This window comes from Oryctolagus cuniculus, chromosome 6, assembly GCF_964237555.1.
Source record: "Oryctolagus cuniculus chromosome 6, mOryCun1.1, whole genome shotgun sequence".
In the NCBI taxonomy this organism is placed as follows: Eukaryota; Metazoa; Chordata; class Mammalia; order Lagomorpha; family Leporidae; genus Oryctolagus; species Oryctolagus cuniculus.
This window is the reverse complement of record NC_091437.1, coordinates 47,178,870-47,195,800: the sequence shown is the minus strand read 5'-3', so window position 1 is coordinate 47,195,800 and position 16,931 is coordinate 47,178,870. Positions and strand designations below refer to the sequence as shown.

The window sequence follows — 16,931 nt, the reverse complement described above, 5'->3', positions numbered from 1 at the left end:
AGAAAGAACAGGCTAGGGAGGAGGTTCACATACCAAGCTCAGGCAGAGTGATAGGCACTCATCTGGGCCCATGAGGGCTGGTCAAGTGAGTTGGAGGCACAGGAGGTGGTCTAGGAGCAGTGACTTTGGGGCTGCCGGTCTCCCTAGATGTTTATACCTTATCCTGAAAGCCTGTGGGAGATACAAGAAGGATGTAGGGGGAGGTGCCAGCTCCCTGGGAATGGACCCTGTTTGCTGAGATGCTGTAGCAAGCCCAGGTAGGAAGTGTGGAGACTGGAAAGGTTTTGGACAGTGCTGAGCAGAGGACCAGTTACCAAAAGCAGTGAAACAGCCCAAGTGTCTTCCTTGTCGAAACAGAGTAACCTCACAGACCTGTGCATGGTCAAGGTCAGTCTTTCTCTCCGGGAACACTGTTCCCAGGGCGGGGCCCTCTGGAAGCTGATAGTTTCATGTAATCTTGAAGGACACTCGCAGTCCGCTAAGTGAAGGGAGCTGTTTGTCGGGCGCCTACCATGTGTCAGACTCAGCCTTGTGCACGTTTTCTCATTTGATTATCAGTTGCTTCGAAAAGAACAAAGCATGAATGTGCTGACGGAAGCACTTGGAGTTCTTGAGGATCAGTGCCCACTTGTCCTTTTCTTTCTTTGCCATTTTCTGGCCTCGCATTGGGTGCCAGGCCCTGCTGGCCATGTGTAAGTGCAGAACAAAATGTCCTTTGCCCGCCTGGAGCTGACACTTGGGCATCGTCAGGCTCAGATGAAGCATCTGTAACAAAGCAGGTGTACGTGCCCAGCTGCTTTCCAGGAATTCTGATTTGGAGTTGCAAAGTGGGAACGGGGTGCATTGACTGTCTCTGGGGACTCAAAACATCAAAAATGGGCCAGCATTGTGGCTCAGCAGGTTAAGCTGCCACCAGTGATGCTGGCATCCCATGTGAGTCCTGGTTGCTCCACTTTCAGTCCAGCTCCCTGCTAATGGCCTGGGAAAAACAATGGAAGATGGCCCAAGTGCTTGAGCCCCTGCCGCCCATTTAGGAGACCTGGATGGAGTTCCTGGCTCCCAGCTTCAATCAGGCCCAGCCTGTGCCAGTGCTGTCATTTGGATAATGAAGCAACAGGTAGAAGATCTCTGTCTCTCCCTCTCTGTCACTCTGCCTTTCAAATAAGTCAATAGGGGCTGGTGCTGTGGCATAGCAGGTAAAGCCGCTGCCTGCAGTGCCGGCATCCCATATGGGTGCTGGTTCCAGTCACAGCTGTTCCACTTTCAATCCAGCTCTCTGCTATGGCCTGGGAAAGCAGTAGAAGTTGGCCCAGGTCCTTGGGCCCCTGCACTTGCGTGGGAGACCGGGAGAAGGCTACTGGCTTTGGATCGGCTCAGCTCTGGCCATTGTGGCCAACTGGGGAGTGAACCAGTGGGTGGAAGACCTCTCTCTCTCTCTCTCTCTCTCTCTGCCTCTCCTTCTCTCTCTGTATATCTCTGACTTTCAAATAAATAAAAAAAATCTTTAAAAAAACAAGTCAATAAATCTTTAAAAAGAATTATTCTCTCGCAGTTCTGGAAGCTAGATATTTGGACTCAAGGTGTCTGGTGACAGGACTGCGCTCCTTCCATGGGAGCCCACAGCCTCTCCCGGCTTCTGGTGGTGGCTGGCGCTCTGTGGTGGTCCAGTCTCTGCATCCCTCTGTGTGTTGCCGTCTCTGATTCCTCTTCTTGGAAGGTCCTGAGGTTGGGGCCCATCCTAATCCAGCATGGTCTTATTTCAATTTGATTGCATCTGTACAGACCCTATTTCCAAATAAGGCCATCTTCTGAGGCTCTGGGTAGACAGGAATCTGGCAGTGGACTTTAGGGGATATGATTCAACCCAGTTCCAAGAGAGAACCTCCATTCTTAAGCAGGTCCCTAGGAGATGGACAGGAGGAGGGTCCCAGTCGGGGCTGGCGGGGGTGCAGTTACCCTACAGACCCACCTTCGTGTGGTTAGGGTTGGGTGCCTGGGAGAATCCATACGGAGCAATCTGGAAGTGGAGAGAGAAGAGATTCGGAGGTCACTGCCTAAGAGTGACCTATGGTGGTGCTGAGGTTGGAGCAACTTAGAGCCGGCAGGGACAGAGCCACCACAGGGCCCTGCTCTACGTAATGGAGGGCATGGGAGACTAAGAAGCATCCCCAGTTACAAGGCGGGAGGGATGTGCTTCTGGCTGCAGAGAAGAGTTTGCATGGAGGAGGCGATACATTTTCTTTCTTTTTCTTTTTTTTTTTAAGATTTTACTATTTATGTATTTGAAAGAGTTACACTGAGAAGTAGAGGCAGAGAGAGAGAAAGTCTTGAGAGTCTTCCATCTACTGGTTCACTCCTCAAATGGCTGCAATGGCTAGAGCTGTGCCAATCTAAAGCCAGGAGCTGCGCCGATCTGGTCAGGATCCAGGAGCTTCTTCCGGGTCTCCCATGCAGGTGCAGGGACCCGAGCACTTGGGCCGTCTTCTGCTGCTTTCCCAGGCCACAGCAGAGAGCTGGATTGAAAGTGGAGCAGCCAGGACTCGAACCGGCGTCCATATAGGATGCCAGCACTGCAAGTGGCAGCTTTACCTGCTCCACCACAGTGCTGCCCCCAGGCGGTACATTTTCTAGAAAGGCCCTGAATGTTGTTTGTGGCGGTTAGGAGGGAGTAGGGCATGGTGTGGGTCACAGACTGCAGAGAGGTGGGCAGCTCTGTGTGATGGGGTGGAGGCCCTGGCTCCTGGCAGTGAGGGGGTGTGTGGAGTTGGCCTATCACGTGTCGGGAGTACAGGCGGCGCTCCGGCAGGAGGAGATGTTGGTGGCCTTGCTGGCATCTTGCGCAGCCGTGCCCACTCCCTGCGCCCACCTGCGGCAGCACACGTTGCAGTCATGTTCTCGAGGAGTAGAGGCATTACCGAAAACGCCTGTTTGTCTTGATGAGGCAACCGGGCAGAGAAGGGAAGGAGGCTGAGCCTGCCAGCCCTCTGCAGAAGCGGCGCCCCTCCCCCTTTGTGTTCCCCATACATGTGCAAGTCTCCCTTTCCTGTTGGTCACCTTGGTTACACACCGAGAGAGTTGCTTCACATCTTGCTGCTCTGTGTTCCCAGCAGACACGGCCCCCCCCCGCCTGGGCCTTCTCCCAGCGGCAAGGGCGAGGGCAAGCGTGGGGGCAGCCCCGAGGATGCCCCCCATGGTGGCTCTTGGTGGCTGGCTGGTGTTTGAGAGCAGCTCAGCCGTGCTCTGCACCGTGTGCTCCTTGGGAAGGGGATGTCACACTCCAAATGGTGTTGCACCCCAGTCCCGCGCCACCGCCTCTCCTGTCCGAGTCTGGAGTTTGCTGTTCACCTGCAGCGTGCAATGTGGCTTTGCCTCAGTTTCCTGGGCACTGATGCTGGCGCTGGCACTGCTGCCTGGGCCTGCCCCTGGAGCAGGTGTTGCGTGGAGTGAATGTGTGCAGAGCCTACACTGAGGTACAGTGTTAAGGGGGAGACTGTACAGAGAGAGGGAAAAGAGAGGCGTGTGTGTGTATGTACACACTTGAGTACTTCAGAAGCTTCATAGAAAAATGGAATCAAAAGATCAGTTTGTTTTGGTGTAAACATTTGAAATCTGTGTGTAGTTGTTTTCATAATATGTGTTTTCCTGAACTTTTTAAAAAGAATTATTTATTTATTTGAAAGGCAGACATAGAGAGAGAGAGAGAGAGAGAGAGAGGCAGGCTCGGAGAAATCTTCCATCTGCTGGTTCAATCCCCAAATAGCTGCAACAGCCAGGTCTGGGCCAGGCCGAAGCTAGAAGCCAAGAACTCCATCTAGGTCTCCCCCATGGGTGTGCAGGGGCCGAAGATCGTGGGCCATCATCTGCTGCCTCCCAGATGCATTAGCAGGGTGCTGGAATGGAAGTGGAACAGCTGGTACTCAAACTTGCACTCCGATGGGATGCCATTGTTCCAGTGGCAGCTTAACCGTGTGCCACAATGCAGGCCCTCCCCTGGACTTTTTGAAGACCCGTCATGTGTGTGTGTGTGTGTGTGTATTTATATACACATACATACACACGCGTGGATATTGTATTCCTTTACATTTCATTCTTAAGTGTATATCTGTATGTATAGGAATTGATATAGATGTATTTATGTATCTGATAAGGCTGTATGAACAGTTCCTCATAGTGAGCAATCCCATGTACTCTAGCAGACCTGGCAGGAGGTCTGAACCTCCTGCTCAATTTCAGTGCAAAGAGAGGTCTCTGTCCCTCCATGCCTAGAGTACCATGTACTTCAGTTTCCTGGGCAGTAGCAGAATTTCTAAGGAGGGAATAAATCAATGTTGATGGAGGATTGGGAGCTGCTAAAATTATAAATGTAATATAAAAAATCTACATTCTGCATAGGAGAGGAGGCAGAGGCCTGAGGGTATGATCTCCCCCCCAAACCCTGGACCTCCCAAGGCAGGGCACCCTGTACTTGGCTGCCTGGGGCCTCTGTGAGTTGGCGTCTGCAGCCGCTCGTGGGCCTCTAATGGATGGCTGTGCACAGATTCTTACCAGGGCAGCTGTGCAAGTGGAAGCCGTGCTTCTTAATATCAGCAAGCTTTTCAGTAAATCCCTGGGCTTAGGATCATCAAATTGTTAGGCACCGTGCCAGGGATTTTTGCCAGACTCTCGCCTTCCAGATGCGTTGGAGTTGAATTTCCTGTAGCACATTTGTGCCCAGCAGCCAGTACCCAAAAGCACCATTTCTCAGAGCAGGCTTGCTGGGATATTGTCTCTCTGTCCCACCCTGCAGTAAAAGGGGAGGGTGGTGTTCTATGGATAAATAGATTTAAGCTGGGTGGGGATTTGGCACAGTGGTTCAGACCACACTTGGAAGGCCTGCATCCCCTATGGGAGTTTTGAGTTTGGGCTGTTTCCAATTCCACCTTCTTGATAATGCTCACCCCGGGGACAGCAGGTGATGGCTCAAGTGCTTGGGTCTGCACCATCCTTGTGAAGGACGTGGGTTGAGTTCTGGGCTCCTGGCTTCAGCCTGGTCCAGCCCAGGCTGTTGTGGGCATTTGGGAGTGAACCAGTGAATGGAAAGATCTCTTTGTCGATCTCTATCAAATAAATTTCAAAACACAAATTTTAAAAAATAAAAAAAAATTAATATGAAATTTCCCCAAAGTTACTAAGTTTTCTGCTGAACAAATGCATGAAGGCCTCTATGGGGCCACTACATGATTTATTTTAGGAAGAGCAATGAGGCATGCAGGGTTTCACAAACTGTGACCCACAGAATCCCTTTCTTCAGGGAGAATATCTTGGGACTGGTGTCCCACGGAACAGATATTGGGAAACCCGGGCTTTGAAATGCCTACTATGCATGCTTACAATGCTTCTTGAAGTGCCTCATCCTCCATAAACACTAACCTGCTTCTTCCTTCTTCCTTGGAACCCTCTATTGCTGCTGGGTGGACTGAGGCACCTGCCACCTAAGGCAAGGACGGAGCTGTCTCTGTCCCCTGAGATTCAGCTCGTTCAGTTTCTGGGGCACCTCTCCCCCCATTCTTCACATGTCTTTGAAATTGCTCCTTGTGATAAATCATTTTATGCAGTGTGAGATCAGCAGCAAGCAACTTTTTTTCTCACCTGTTCACATATTTTCTATTCTGGAAATATGAAGATTTTGACAATACTGAGCATCTCCGTTGTATCAGGTATTGGGGGTCACATGGCTGGACTAGGCCAGCCCAGTGCCTGCCCTGGTGGGAGCTTAGGGACTATCTGATGGTAGCCTGAGCAGGAAACTCTCATTAAAGAAGTGACTTTTAAACCGCAGTCTGAAGGAAGAAGGGGTTAATAACGAGAAGCAAAACTGCAAGACAGTTGGCAGAAAATACTGCAGTGCAGGGCACCAAGGGTTAAAATGAAGGCTCCCCTTCCTTCCCCAGTATGAGAAAGCAGAGGTGAGTGGCTAAACGTGCATACTGTGTGTGAACTTCAGAGACCTCTGGGTTAGCCTCACCATGCTGTGGAAGCCTGTGTGTGGAGAGCACTTGCCTAATTTTCTCTTGATAGGCAGGGGGCCCTCAGGGTGGTCGGCGCAGCATTGCTGGCTGCGGGCTCAGGGTTAGGTGTAAATGCTCTCCGGGTGGCTGGCACAGTACTTCTCAGTCCTGCACAGGAACGGAAAGTGTTTGCCACCGCGGGGGAGGGGGCGGCCCCGGAGACCCACCCAGACAGCCCCTGTCTGTACAGCTAGCTCAGCTGGTGGCCTTGGCGTTGGCCTTCTCCAGCACTCTCCCTGTTAGATAAGCTCTTGCTCAGCAAGCGCTGACAGGCCTCACAGCGGGGTTCCCTTGCTGGGGTAGATAAGGGGGCCTCCAGGGCAAAGGAGGCATGAGAGATGCCCCAGGAGTATTGCATTTGCTTGCTTATATATCCATTCATGGCATTCAGCATGCATTCATGAGCTCTCACAGTGTGCCTGGTGCACCGGGTACAGCCAAGAGCAGAAGCAGCCCCCGTCCTCACGGAGACCCCATCCTGGGTGTGGTGGTGTCAGGAAGCCCTGATGCCGGAGGGTAGGAGGGGGCTGGGAGAGGGCTCTGAGGAGCAGAGATGGGTGAGGTATGGTGCAGCCTTTCTCTGAGGACCCCAGCAAGCCTCTGGAAGACTGCCGTGCACTGTGTGCTGGGAAGATGGGCAGGAAGCAGTTGTGTTGTAGGTTGTGATGTAGGGGCCTGTGTTGTGGCACGGCAGGTTAGACCATATGGGTGTCGGTTCGAGTCCCGGCCGCTCCACTTCACATCTAGCTCCCTGCTCATGTGCCTGGAGAAGCAGGGAAGATGGCTCAGGTGCTTGGGCCCCTGCACCCACGTTGGGGACCAGGATGGAGTTTTTCATTTTTAAAAAATTTACTTGACAGAGTTAGAGAGGGGCGGCACTGCTGTGGCAGAGCTGGTAAAGCCGCCACCTGTAGCTCCAGCATCCCATATGGGTGCCGGTTGGAGGCCTGGCTGCTTCACTTCCTATCCAGCTCTCTGCTATGGCCTGGGAAAGCAGTAGAAGATGGCCCAAGTCCTTGGGCCCCTGCACCTGTGGGTGACCCAGAAGAAGCTTCTGGTCTTGGCTTCGGATCGGCTTAGCTCTGGCTGTTGTGGCCACTTGGCGAGTAAACCAGAGAATGGAAGACCTCTCTCTCTTTCCCTATCTGCTTCTGCCTCTGCCTCTCTCTAACTGTAGCTTTCAAATAAATAAATAAATCTTTAAAAAAAAAAAAGAAGAAGAAGAAGGAAGGAAGGAATGGAGAGAGGGAGGGAGGGAGGAAGGAAGGAAGGAAAGAGTTACAGTGAGAGAGAAGGAGAAGCCAAGAGAGATCATTTGCCCACTAGCCACTCTCCAGTGGTCACAGCCAGTGCTGGGGCCAGGTTTCCTGCTTTCCCCAGGCCATTCGCAGGGAGCTGGATCGAAGTGGAGCAGCCGGGACACGAGGCAGCTCCCATATGGGATGCCAGCTACGCCACAGTGCCACCCCTTTTTTATTTTTGGAAAGAAAATTTGTACGAAGAAATGTCTGAAGAACCCACGCAAAACTTAGTCTTTCACTCTGAATATAGAATTACAATTGAGAATTTGTTATTGTTTTCCACTTTTTAAAATTCACATGGGAACATGTAGTTTATAATTAGTAAATAGAAAAAGGAAAAACCCCTTCTAGGGAAGACCTTGGCACGTGCTTTACCTGTAGGAGGGTTAGTGAGGCAGACCTGGGCACTGGGGGTGTTGTTATCAAGCACATTGTGTTAAAGGGATATTGGGAAGTTGCCAGAAAATCTGTGGACATACATTGTGAGCTGGGCCTTAATATAGTAGGTATTTAATTTTTCTCTTTTTTTTTCTTTTTGCTAACCAAAAACGGTAATTGAAATAATAAAGTGGAAATGTTTTGGATTTTTTTTTTAAAATAAACATGGTGTTGGAGTGGATGTTGTGGTACAGTGGGTGAAGGCTCTGCTTGGGACTCCTGCATTCCTCGTTGGAGAGCCTGCTGCCGGTCCTGACTCCTCCGCTTCCCATGCAGCTTCCTGCCAGTGCTTACCTTGATTGGCAGCAGATGTTGGCTCAAACACGTGAGTCCTTGCCACGCGTGTAGGAGACGCAGCTGGAGTTCCTGGCTCTTGGCTTCCTCCCGGCCTAACCCTGGCTGTTCTGTTCTGTTGTGGACATATGGGTACCAAATTAGCAAATGGAAGACTTCTCTCTCCTGCCTCCCTCTCTTTCTCCTTTCCCTACTCCCAGCCCCTTCTCTGTTATCCATCTTTTAAATAAATAACTAAATATTTAAAAAAAATTTCAAGCAGTTTTGAGAGGGCTGAAAGTGAAAAACCACCCAGGGTCTCAGCACCAGCCTCCATCACCACTGCTATCACTCTGGTGTGTATCTCCCAGGTTTTACAAGCCCATCGTGATTACTTTAAAAAGTGAATTGCCGCGATAAGGAAAGCAGGATTTTTTAAAATGTCAGGTACCTTGCTTTCCCTGAACTCTATCACGGCCACCTGCCCTGTGTCTGTCTCTGTGCCCCTGCAGGAGCTGGGCTCTCCTACATGGCTCAGGTGACACAGGGCCAGCAGCTGGGGCGGGGAGGCAGAGCTGCCCTCTAACGCCCACCCTCCCCTAGCCGGCCACACCAGTGCTGCCCTGGGTGGGCCTGCTGCTGAGAGGAAGGTCACCCTGCCTGGCTGAATTCCTGCCCCCCACCCCCCACTCCACCCTGATTGCTGAGTGCCTGCCAAACGCCTGCCTGATCTGGAGAGAGCTTTACAAGCCGCCGCCTGCCCCAGGCAGGCTGCTCTTTTGTTTCTGGAATTCAGGCCACCAGGCAGAGGGGCTGGCTTCCTGCACTCGGTCTGCCGGCGGCCTCGGAGCAGCCTTAGGTCAAGAGTGCTTGGGGAGGAATGCAGATCCTTCGTGCAAACCCTTGTAATGAACTCCATTTCCCCACTAACTGGGTTAGCCAGGTCATCAGCTGTACTCTCACACCCAGCAGAACAGGCACCCCGGAGCCCTGCATTGTTGCTTGTATGCCAAAAAAACGCCCTTTTCTGAAGCTGAGGTCCAGGGAGACCAGTTCCCTCTGTTTGTGGGGCCTGTCTGAGCCACACAGGTGAACTTCCAGCAGAGCCGCCTCGGCCCCACCTGGCCCCACCTGTCCACACACCCGGTTGCACAAAGCGGCAGGTCCCTTTGAGAGCCTGAAGAGCCTTTGACAAGGCTCAAGGCCTCAGATAAACTCCGCTTATCTGAAAAGTGATGACCCAGCTTGGGAGAAGGCCCACAGCTGCCTGCTCTGAGGGCCGAATCCTTGTGTTTACAGCAGTGGGCTTTTCCACCCCCTCGTCCGATGCTGAAGGTCACAGTTCCCATGCCTGAGGTCAATAAATCCTGGACCTGAGGTTCCAACCCCAGCTGACCAGCTTCATGGTCAAGTTGCTCCTGCATATTACAGGGAGGGTGGCGGTGGGTTTGGTATAGGGAGGTGCCTCCCTTTGTTCATTCATTTTCACTCAACAGGTAACCGTTCAACACCTGCCTCTCAGGCAGCCTCCCTACCTGGCTCGGGGCAAGTGGTGTGCTTCAGACCCCTGGCCCTGGCTCTCTGGAGCCTGGAGTTTGGTAGGAAGAGACACCTGAGTAAGTAAATCAGGGTCGTGGAAGAAAGAGAAAGGGGAAACTGGTTTGGGTTGCTGGGGAGGACAGGGAAGGCCTCTCCTGGGAAATGACATTTAATCAGTATTTTAGAGAGGAGCAGAAATCAGGATCAGAAGCATCCCAGGGACCTCATGCTTTCTAGAGTTTACAGGTCTTGCTGGTTCACAGTGCTGCCTTCCCTGAGACCGACCTTGCAGGAAGCCTTGCCTACTGGCTCCTTGGAGGCATCTGTCGCTGCCCATTCCGGGGACCAGTGGCTTCCTTTGAGAATCTGCTCAAGGCGGAGGCCCCGTCTCCCAGGCAGGTGTACAGAGGATATGTAGATACTGTGTTGCTTTGAGCGCTCCTCTCCCACTTGGCCCAAGGGACAATCTAGAAGGCAATGAGCTGGCTGGGTTGGGTGGGGAGGGGAGTCAGGACGTTGCATATCTGACTTGTGTTTCAAGGCTTTGAACTGCAGTGATGAGGGCGGCAGGGCCCTGCCAAGGGTCACTTGGCAAAGGCTCATTTCCGGCAGCTGCAGCCTACCAGACACCAAGGACTCATGGCTATGGTTGCTTCTCAGGAGCCTGAACATAGAGCCCTGTGCTTAGGGGAAATACCCAAGGAGCCTGCAGGCTTGTAGGATCTTGTGGAGGGTGAGAGCACTGTTGGGGGAGCTATTGGTGCCTGGCCGTAGCGCAGGAGGAGCAGGCTGCCCTGGCCAGGTCGATGCCCCGCTTGCTCTAAATCCTTTGGTGGCTCACCACTGCTCTCAGAGCAGGGGCTACTGGCTGGGACCCTGCCCACTTCCCCAGCCTGCTAGGCATACCCTACCTGTCTGGCTGTTGTGTCCGCTCTCAATGGGACTCCTGTGTGGCTGTGCAGGTGCTGCTCTGCCGAACACCCTGTCCTGCCTGCCTGCATCTTCAGCCGGTGCCTTCCTAGATGCCTTTTCAGTGCTTGGTTGGCCCTGTTTCTCCTCTCCAGAGTCACCGCAGGCCTTCTGCCCTGTAGGCTGGTCACATCTTCCGTCTGTAGGCCCAGGGCCTCTGTACCCACTGCTGCAATCCATTGCTTTCTGGCTCCTTCATCTCTGCCTCCCTCCCTACATTCCTTCAGCAGTATTCAGCCTCTGGTGGGGTACCTAGTCTCACTCGGATACTGGGGAAACTATGATGAGTACAAGCAGAACCAGGGGCCGCCACTTATCATGCCAGCATCCCATATGGGCACCAGTTTGAGTCCCAGCTGCTCCACTTCAAATCCAGCTCCCTGCTAATGCGCCTGGGAAAGCAGCAGAGGATGGCCCAAGTCTTCGGGGCCCCTGCACCCACGTGGGAGATGTGGAGGAAGCTCCTGGCTCCTGGCTTCAGATTGGCCCAGCCACTATAATCTAAAAGTTGTACTTCGGAAATTTATGTTTATTAAATAGAAGTTTAAAAATAAAGCATAAAAAAAAAGCATGCTGTTCGCCTGTTAGTGTATTCAAAAAGAGTCGTACACCATCACCACTATCTGATTTCAGAACAGTTTCGTCCCTGCAGAAAGAAACCCCAGAGGTGGGCATTGTGGCTCACCAGGCTGAGCTGCTGCCTGGGATGCCTGCGTCCCAGCTCAGAGTGCCTGGACTTGAGTTCCGCCTCTGTGTCCGATCCAGCTTCCTGCTGATGTGGATCCAGGGAGGCAGTGGTGCTGGCTCAGGTACTTGGGTCCCTGCCTCCCATATAAGATACCTGGATGGAGTTATGGGTTCCTGGCTACAGCCTGGCCCAGCCTGAGCCATTGTGGGTGGGCATTTTAGAAGTGAACCAGTGGGTGGAAGATACTCTCTCTTCTCTATTGGCCTTTCAAAGAAATAAACAAACATGTAAAGCACAAGAAATCCTAAACCCATTAGCAATTACACTGTAGTCACTCCTGCCCCTCACTCCCAGCCTGCACAAATGGACCTTCTACTTGTATCCATTTGCCTTTTCTGGATATTTCATATAAATGGAATTGTATAACGCAGGGCCTTTTAGCATAGTGTGTTCAGGGCATTTCCTTATGCAGTGTGTCTGATACTGCATTGGATGTTGTTTGTACTGCGTTTGTTTATGCATTCATCAGCCAGCTGACATCTGATTTGTTTTCTCCTGGGGCCATTATGAGTCCTGCTGCTGTGAATATTCATGCGCAAGTTTGTGCAGCCCCATGTTTTCCTTTCTATACTGAGGGTTGGAATTACTGGCTCACGTGGTAACCTCATTCTGAGGAACTGCTGAGCTGTCTCCCACGGTGGCTGCACCATTTTAGTTTCCTACCAGTGGTATGTGAGAGTTCTAATTTGTCTGCGTCCTCACCAATGCTTGTTTCTATGCCATTGAGTGGTTGATTGACTGTATTTATTTATTTATCTTAATTTGAAACACACAGAGAGAAAGATTCACTCCCCTAAATGCCTACAACATCTGGGCCTGGGCCAGGCTGAAGCCGGAGCCCAGAACTCAGTCCAGGTCTCCCATATGTTTGGCCGGGACCCACCTCCTTGAGCCCTCAACTGCTGTCTTCCAGGAAGCATATTAGCAGGAAGCTGGAATTGGAAGTAGAGCCCTTACTTGAACCTAAGGACTCCGTTATGAGAAGCCATTGTCCCAAACAGTGGCTTAACGGTTGCACCAAACACCAGCTCTTATTTACTTTTTTTTTTTTTTTTTTTTTTTTTTTTTGATAGGAAGAGTGGACAGTGAGAGAGACAGAGAGAAAGGTCTTCCTTTGCCGTTGGTTCACCCTCCAATGGCTGCCACGGCGGGTGTGCTGCGGCCGGCGCACTGTGCTGATCTGAAGGCAGGAGCCAGGTGCTTCTCCTGGTCTCCCATGCGGGTGCAGGGCCCAAGCACTTGGACCATCCTCCACTGCACTCCTGGGCCACAGCAGAGAGCTGGCCTGGAAGAGGGGCAACCGGGACAGAATCCGGCGCCCCCACCGGGACTAGAACCCGGTGTGCCGGCGCCACAAGGCGGAGGATTTGCCTATTGAGCCGAGGCGCCGGCCTATTTACTAATTTTTTTAAATGACGGCCATACTAATGGGTGTGAGGTAACATCACCTTGGTTTTGATCTGCATTTCCCTGATGATGTTGAGCATCCTTCCCAAGCCATTTTTCACACCCTTACCCATTTTTCAGTGTGGGTGTTTGTCTTTTCACTGTTGAATTTTAAGTATTATTTATGTGTTCTGTTACAGTGTCTTACCAACATCTGCTTTGCAAATACTTCTTCCCTTTCTGGGGGCTTTCTTTTCACCTCTATCTTCTGAAGCATCAAGGCTTTTAATTGTGCAAATTTCATTTACGTGGTGTCTTCTTTGGTTGCTTCAGCTTTTGGTGCCATTTCTAAGGAACCACAGCCTAATCTAAGACCATAAAGATTTATTCCTGTCTTCCTCTACAGATTTCATAGTTTTAAGTCTCACACTGAGGTCTGTGTCTGCCTTATCCTCAGCTCCGTCCCTCGTGCCTCGAGTAGTGGTGAGAGTGTAGATGAATTAATGAATCTCCTGAGTGAGCGAGTGAACAGATCAGTCTCCTTCGAGTCCTTGTCCATTGCTACTTAAGTAACGTCCCGGGCTAAGCGAGAGGCGTCCGAGAAAGGAAGGGCTCCAGTTTGTTGTTGTTTTTTTTTTTTTGTTGGTTTGTTTTTTGTTTTTTTTTTTTTTTTTGACAGGCAGAGTGGACAGTGAGAGCGAGAGACAGAGAGAAAGGTCTTCCTTTGCCTTTGGTTCAACCTCCAATGGCTGCCGCGGCCAGCGCATTGCACTGATCCGAAACCAGGAGCCAGGTGCTTCTCCTGGTCTCCCATGGGGTGCAGGGTCCAAGCACTTGGGCCATCCTCCACTGCACTCCCTGGCCACAGCAGAGAGCTGGCCTGGAAGAGGGGCAACTGGGACAGAATCCGGCGCCCCGACCGGGACTAGAACCCAGGGTGCCGGTGCCGCAAGGTGGAGGATTAGCCTAGTGAGCCGCGGCGCCGGCTTCCAGTTTGTTTTAATCTCATTCTTTCTGCCAACTTCTCTCCTGTTTTCCTTCTGTTCTGCTTCTCTTTAGCTGCCCATGGCCCCAGGACATTTCCTCCACAAAGAGGGTCTCATGAGCTGGCACTGTGGCTCACTAGGCTAATCCTCCACCTGTGGCACTGGCACCCTGGGTTCTAGTCCCGGTTGGGGCGCCGGATTCTGTCCCGGTTGCTCCTCTTCCAGTCCAGCTCTCTGCTGTGGCCCAGGAAGGCAGTGGAGGATGGCCCAAGTGCTTGAACCCTGCACCCGCATGGGAGACCAGGAAGAAGCACCTGGCTCCTGGCTTCTGATCGACACAGAGCACCGGCCGTAGCGGCCATTTGGGGGGTGAACCAATGGAAAAGGAAGGCCTTTCTCTCTGTCTCTCTCTCTCTAACTCTGCCTGTCAAAAAAGAAAAAAAAAAGGAAAAAAGAGTCTCATGTAGGTGGGTTATATGGTAAAGCCTTTTCTGTCATAAAAAAGTGTGTGTATAAGGAGGAAAGAAGGCAGAAATGTCAACAATTAGTGACTCAGGGGGAAGAACATTTGGGAGTTTCTTGCGCTTTGACTTCCACAGCGTTTTTAGGTTGATTTTTGTTTTCCTTCCAAAAGCTGCCTCCCATTCCTGGTCACAGAGGGAATGAGCTGTGGGACCGGGGGGTGTTACTGTGTGCTGGGCGTTTTGCCTACATTTTTTCATTTACTCCTCAGCTACTGAGGAGGAAGCAAAGGAGAAGGCAGGTGAGCAGGGTTACACATGTGGCTGAGCGTGGAGCCGCCGCTGGGTTGTGGGTCTGATGTTCCTTCTGTTGTGGCCTCATGCATCTCCCACAGCAGCCCTTTCTCCAGGAATGAGTGGCTTCCTCTGCTAATGTAGAAGCCCCCAATCTGTTCTGAGCCTGTGCTTATGGAGGGCAGGTAAGAGATGGCCCAGCAGTGTCAGGAATGGAGGAGCCTTGCTGGCGCTGGAAGAACTGATGTGGATATGGAGGGAACTGCGGATCTTGCTTTCCAGGGCATCCAAGGCTCTAGGGAGGCAGCCCTGAGCCCCGTGTCCCGCTTGCCCTGCAGGAAATGAAGCTGCCTGCCTTCCGCGCCCACTCCCCGCTCCTGAAAAGCCGCCGGTTCTTTGTGGACATCCTGACCCTGCTGAGCAGCCACTGCCAGCTCTGTCCTGCAGCCCGGCACCTGGCTGTCTACCTGCTGGACCACTTCATGGACCGCTACAACATCGCCACCTCCAAGCAGCTGTACACCGTGGCCATCTCCTGCCTCCTGCTGGCAAGTAAGTAGAAGCCTGCTTCCTCTGCTCTGCTGTTTCTGGGGTTGTTTTACGTCTGTCAGGAGTCCTGCGCGGCTTCTGTGTTCATCCCATGCTGAGTGTGAACTCGATGAGTGATCATCAACGTTTTTTAGCATCTGTCATGCACCAGGATAAGAGATGTGGATTTTAACTGCTTGACCTTCACGAATCCACGCAGCAACCCACAGGAAGCATTTCTCCTCATGCTGCATTTGACTGAGGCCCAGAGAGGTTAAGCTGGGTTGCCCAGCTAATATGTGGCAGGCACCATTTGAGCCCAGAACTGCATGATGCCAGAACCTGTGCTCTTAACCCTGTGTCTCCTGCTTCCTGGTGCAGGGACTCTGAACGTGCTAGGAGGGGGACCTTTGCATCTCCTGTGGTTAGAGCTGTTTGGAAATGCACTTGATGTGGACCTAAGCAGGGCTCATTCTGTAATCACTAGGCCTAGGGTGCACCTTCCAGTGAGGCCTCACGGAAATAGCATAGGTGTGAGCTGCCTGCTTTGGTGGAAATAGCCATGTTACAGTGGTGCTGCTCATGTGAGCTTCAAACATGGTTCTGCTGTGCCACACTGTTGCTTAAACCCATCCCCTGGTTTACCAGCAGTCTTAGGTAAAGGATCCTCCCTTGGGGCCAGAATTGCGGCATTGCAGGTAAAGCTGCCTCCTGCAATACTAGCATCCCAAAGGGACGCCGCTTTGTGTCCCAGCTGCTCCACTTGTGATCCAGCCCCGTGCTAACGCACCTGGGAAAGCAGTGGAAGATGGTCCAAGGGTTTGGGCCGCTGCATGCTGGAGACTTAGATGAAGCTCCTGCCTCCTGGCTTCGGCCTGCGTCAACCCTGGCTGTTGCAGCCATCTGGGGAGTGAACCAGCAGATGGAAGATTCTCTCTCTGTGTGTGACTCTTTCAAATAAATAAATCTTAAAAAAAAAAAAAAAAAAAAAAGGCAAGGCTAGGTAAATTACAGCATTCTGCTTAAAAAAAAAAAAAAAAGACTATCCCTTAAGGTCCTGCCTCTCTGACCTCTGTCTTCTTCACTCCCTGGCTTCTGTCACCCTGGCCAAGCCCCCTCCTGTTACAGATACATGGACTGTTCCCTTCCCCTGCCCATCTGGTCCAGGTTAAACATCACTCAGACCGTGCATCCCCGTGAAAACTCTGGGCAGGTGCAGTGTCCCTGATACGCAGCCCTCCAGCATCCTTGCAGTCACATCTACTGCCTGCACAAGGCAGTGCATTTCAGGGACCGAAAGCAGCCAGGCACACAATGAGCCCTCAAGAAAACATGTGGAATAAATGAAATGAAGGGAGCTAACGGCTCCTGCAGTGTCGGGACTCCACACTTGTCCAGGTTACCTTAAACACAGATGTTTGGGGTACCCCCGACACTGTGCTCAGAGTGTAATTAGGACATTCTTAGACATCTAGTAGTTTATCCTCAAAATTCAATCAGATGGTCCATTCCTCTCCCCATATGTCATTGTTCTAGTTCCCTGTACACCTGTTCTCAATCCTCGGGTCTCCCTGGCACTGCTGGAAGATGGCACTCACTCTGTTGGGTGGCATTGTCTGCCCTTGGCTCATGGCCATAATACCCCCCCACCCCAAACATGGACATCCAGCTTGCGATGCAGTTTTAGACTTTGCAAAATACCATGTGGTTTTCCACCCTGACACCTTGCACCTACTGTGAATAGTCCCTTTGGCAGGGGCAAGTGTTTAGGGATGGTTAAGACATCCATGTCCCATGGGGCCAGCACTATGGAGTAACGGGTAAAACCACTGCCTGTGGTGCCGGCATCCCATATGGGCGCCGATTCAAGTCCCAGCTGCTCCACTTCCAATCCAGCTCTCTGCTATGGCCTGGGAAAGCAGTCGAAGATGACCTAAGTCCTTGGGCCCCTGCACCCACGT

General features: G+C 51.9%; 1 protein-coding gene across 2 annotated transcripts in view; it reads left to right on the top strand.

Moving 5' to 3' along the window:
• The window catches only part of CCNJL (cyclin J like), a 60,424-nt gene that overhangs the window by 18,579 nt on the left and 24,914 nt on the right, over positions 1–16,931 (top strand). Inside the window, exons 1-2 of one of the 2 annotated variants that reach the window (XM_070075799.1) lie at positions 2,328–9,675; positions 14,781–14,994. In XM_070075799.1, the coding sequence (XP_069931900.1) occupies positions 14,784–14,994 (211 nt within the window). In that variant the 5' untranslated portion in view covers positions 2,328–9,675; positions 14,781–14,783. Of the gene's footprint in view, positions 1–2,327; positions 9,676–14,780; positions 14,995–16,931 lie in introns of those variants that run through there. The other variant, XM_002710350.4, reaches the window with a different exon arrangement.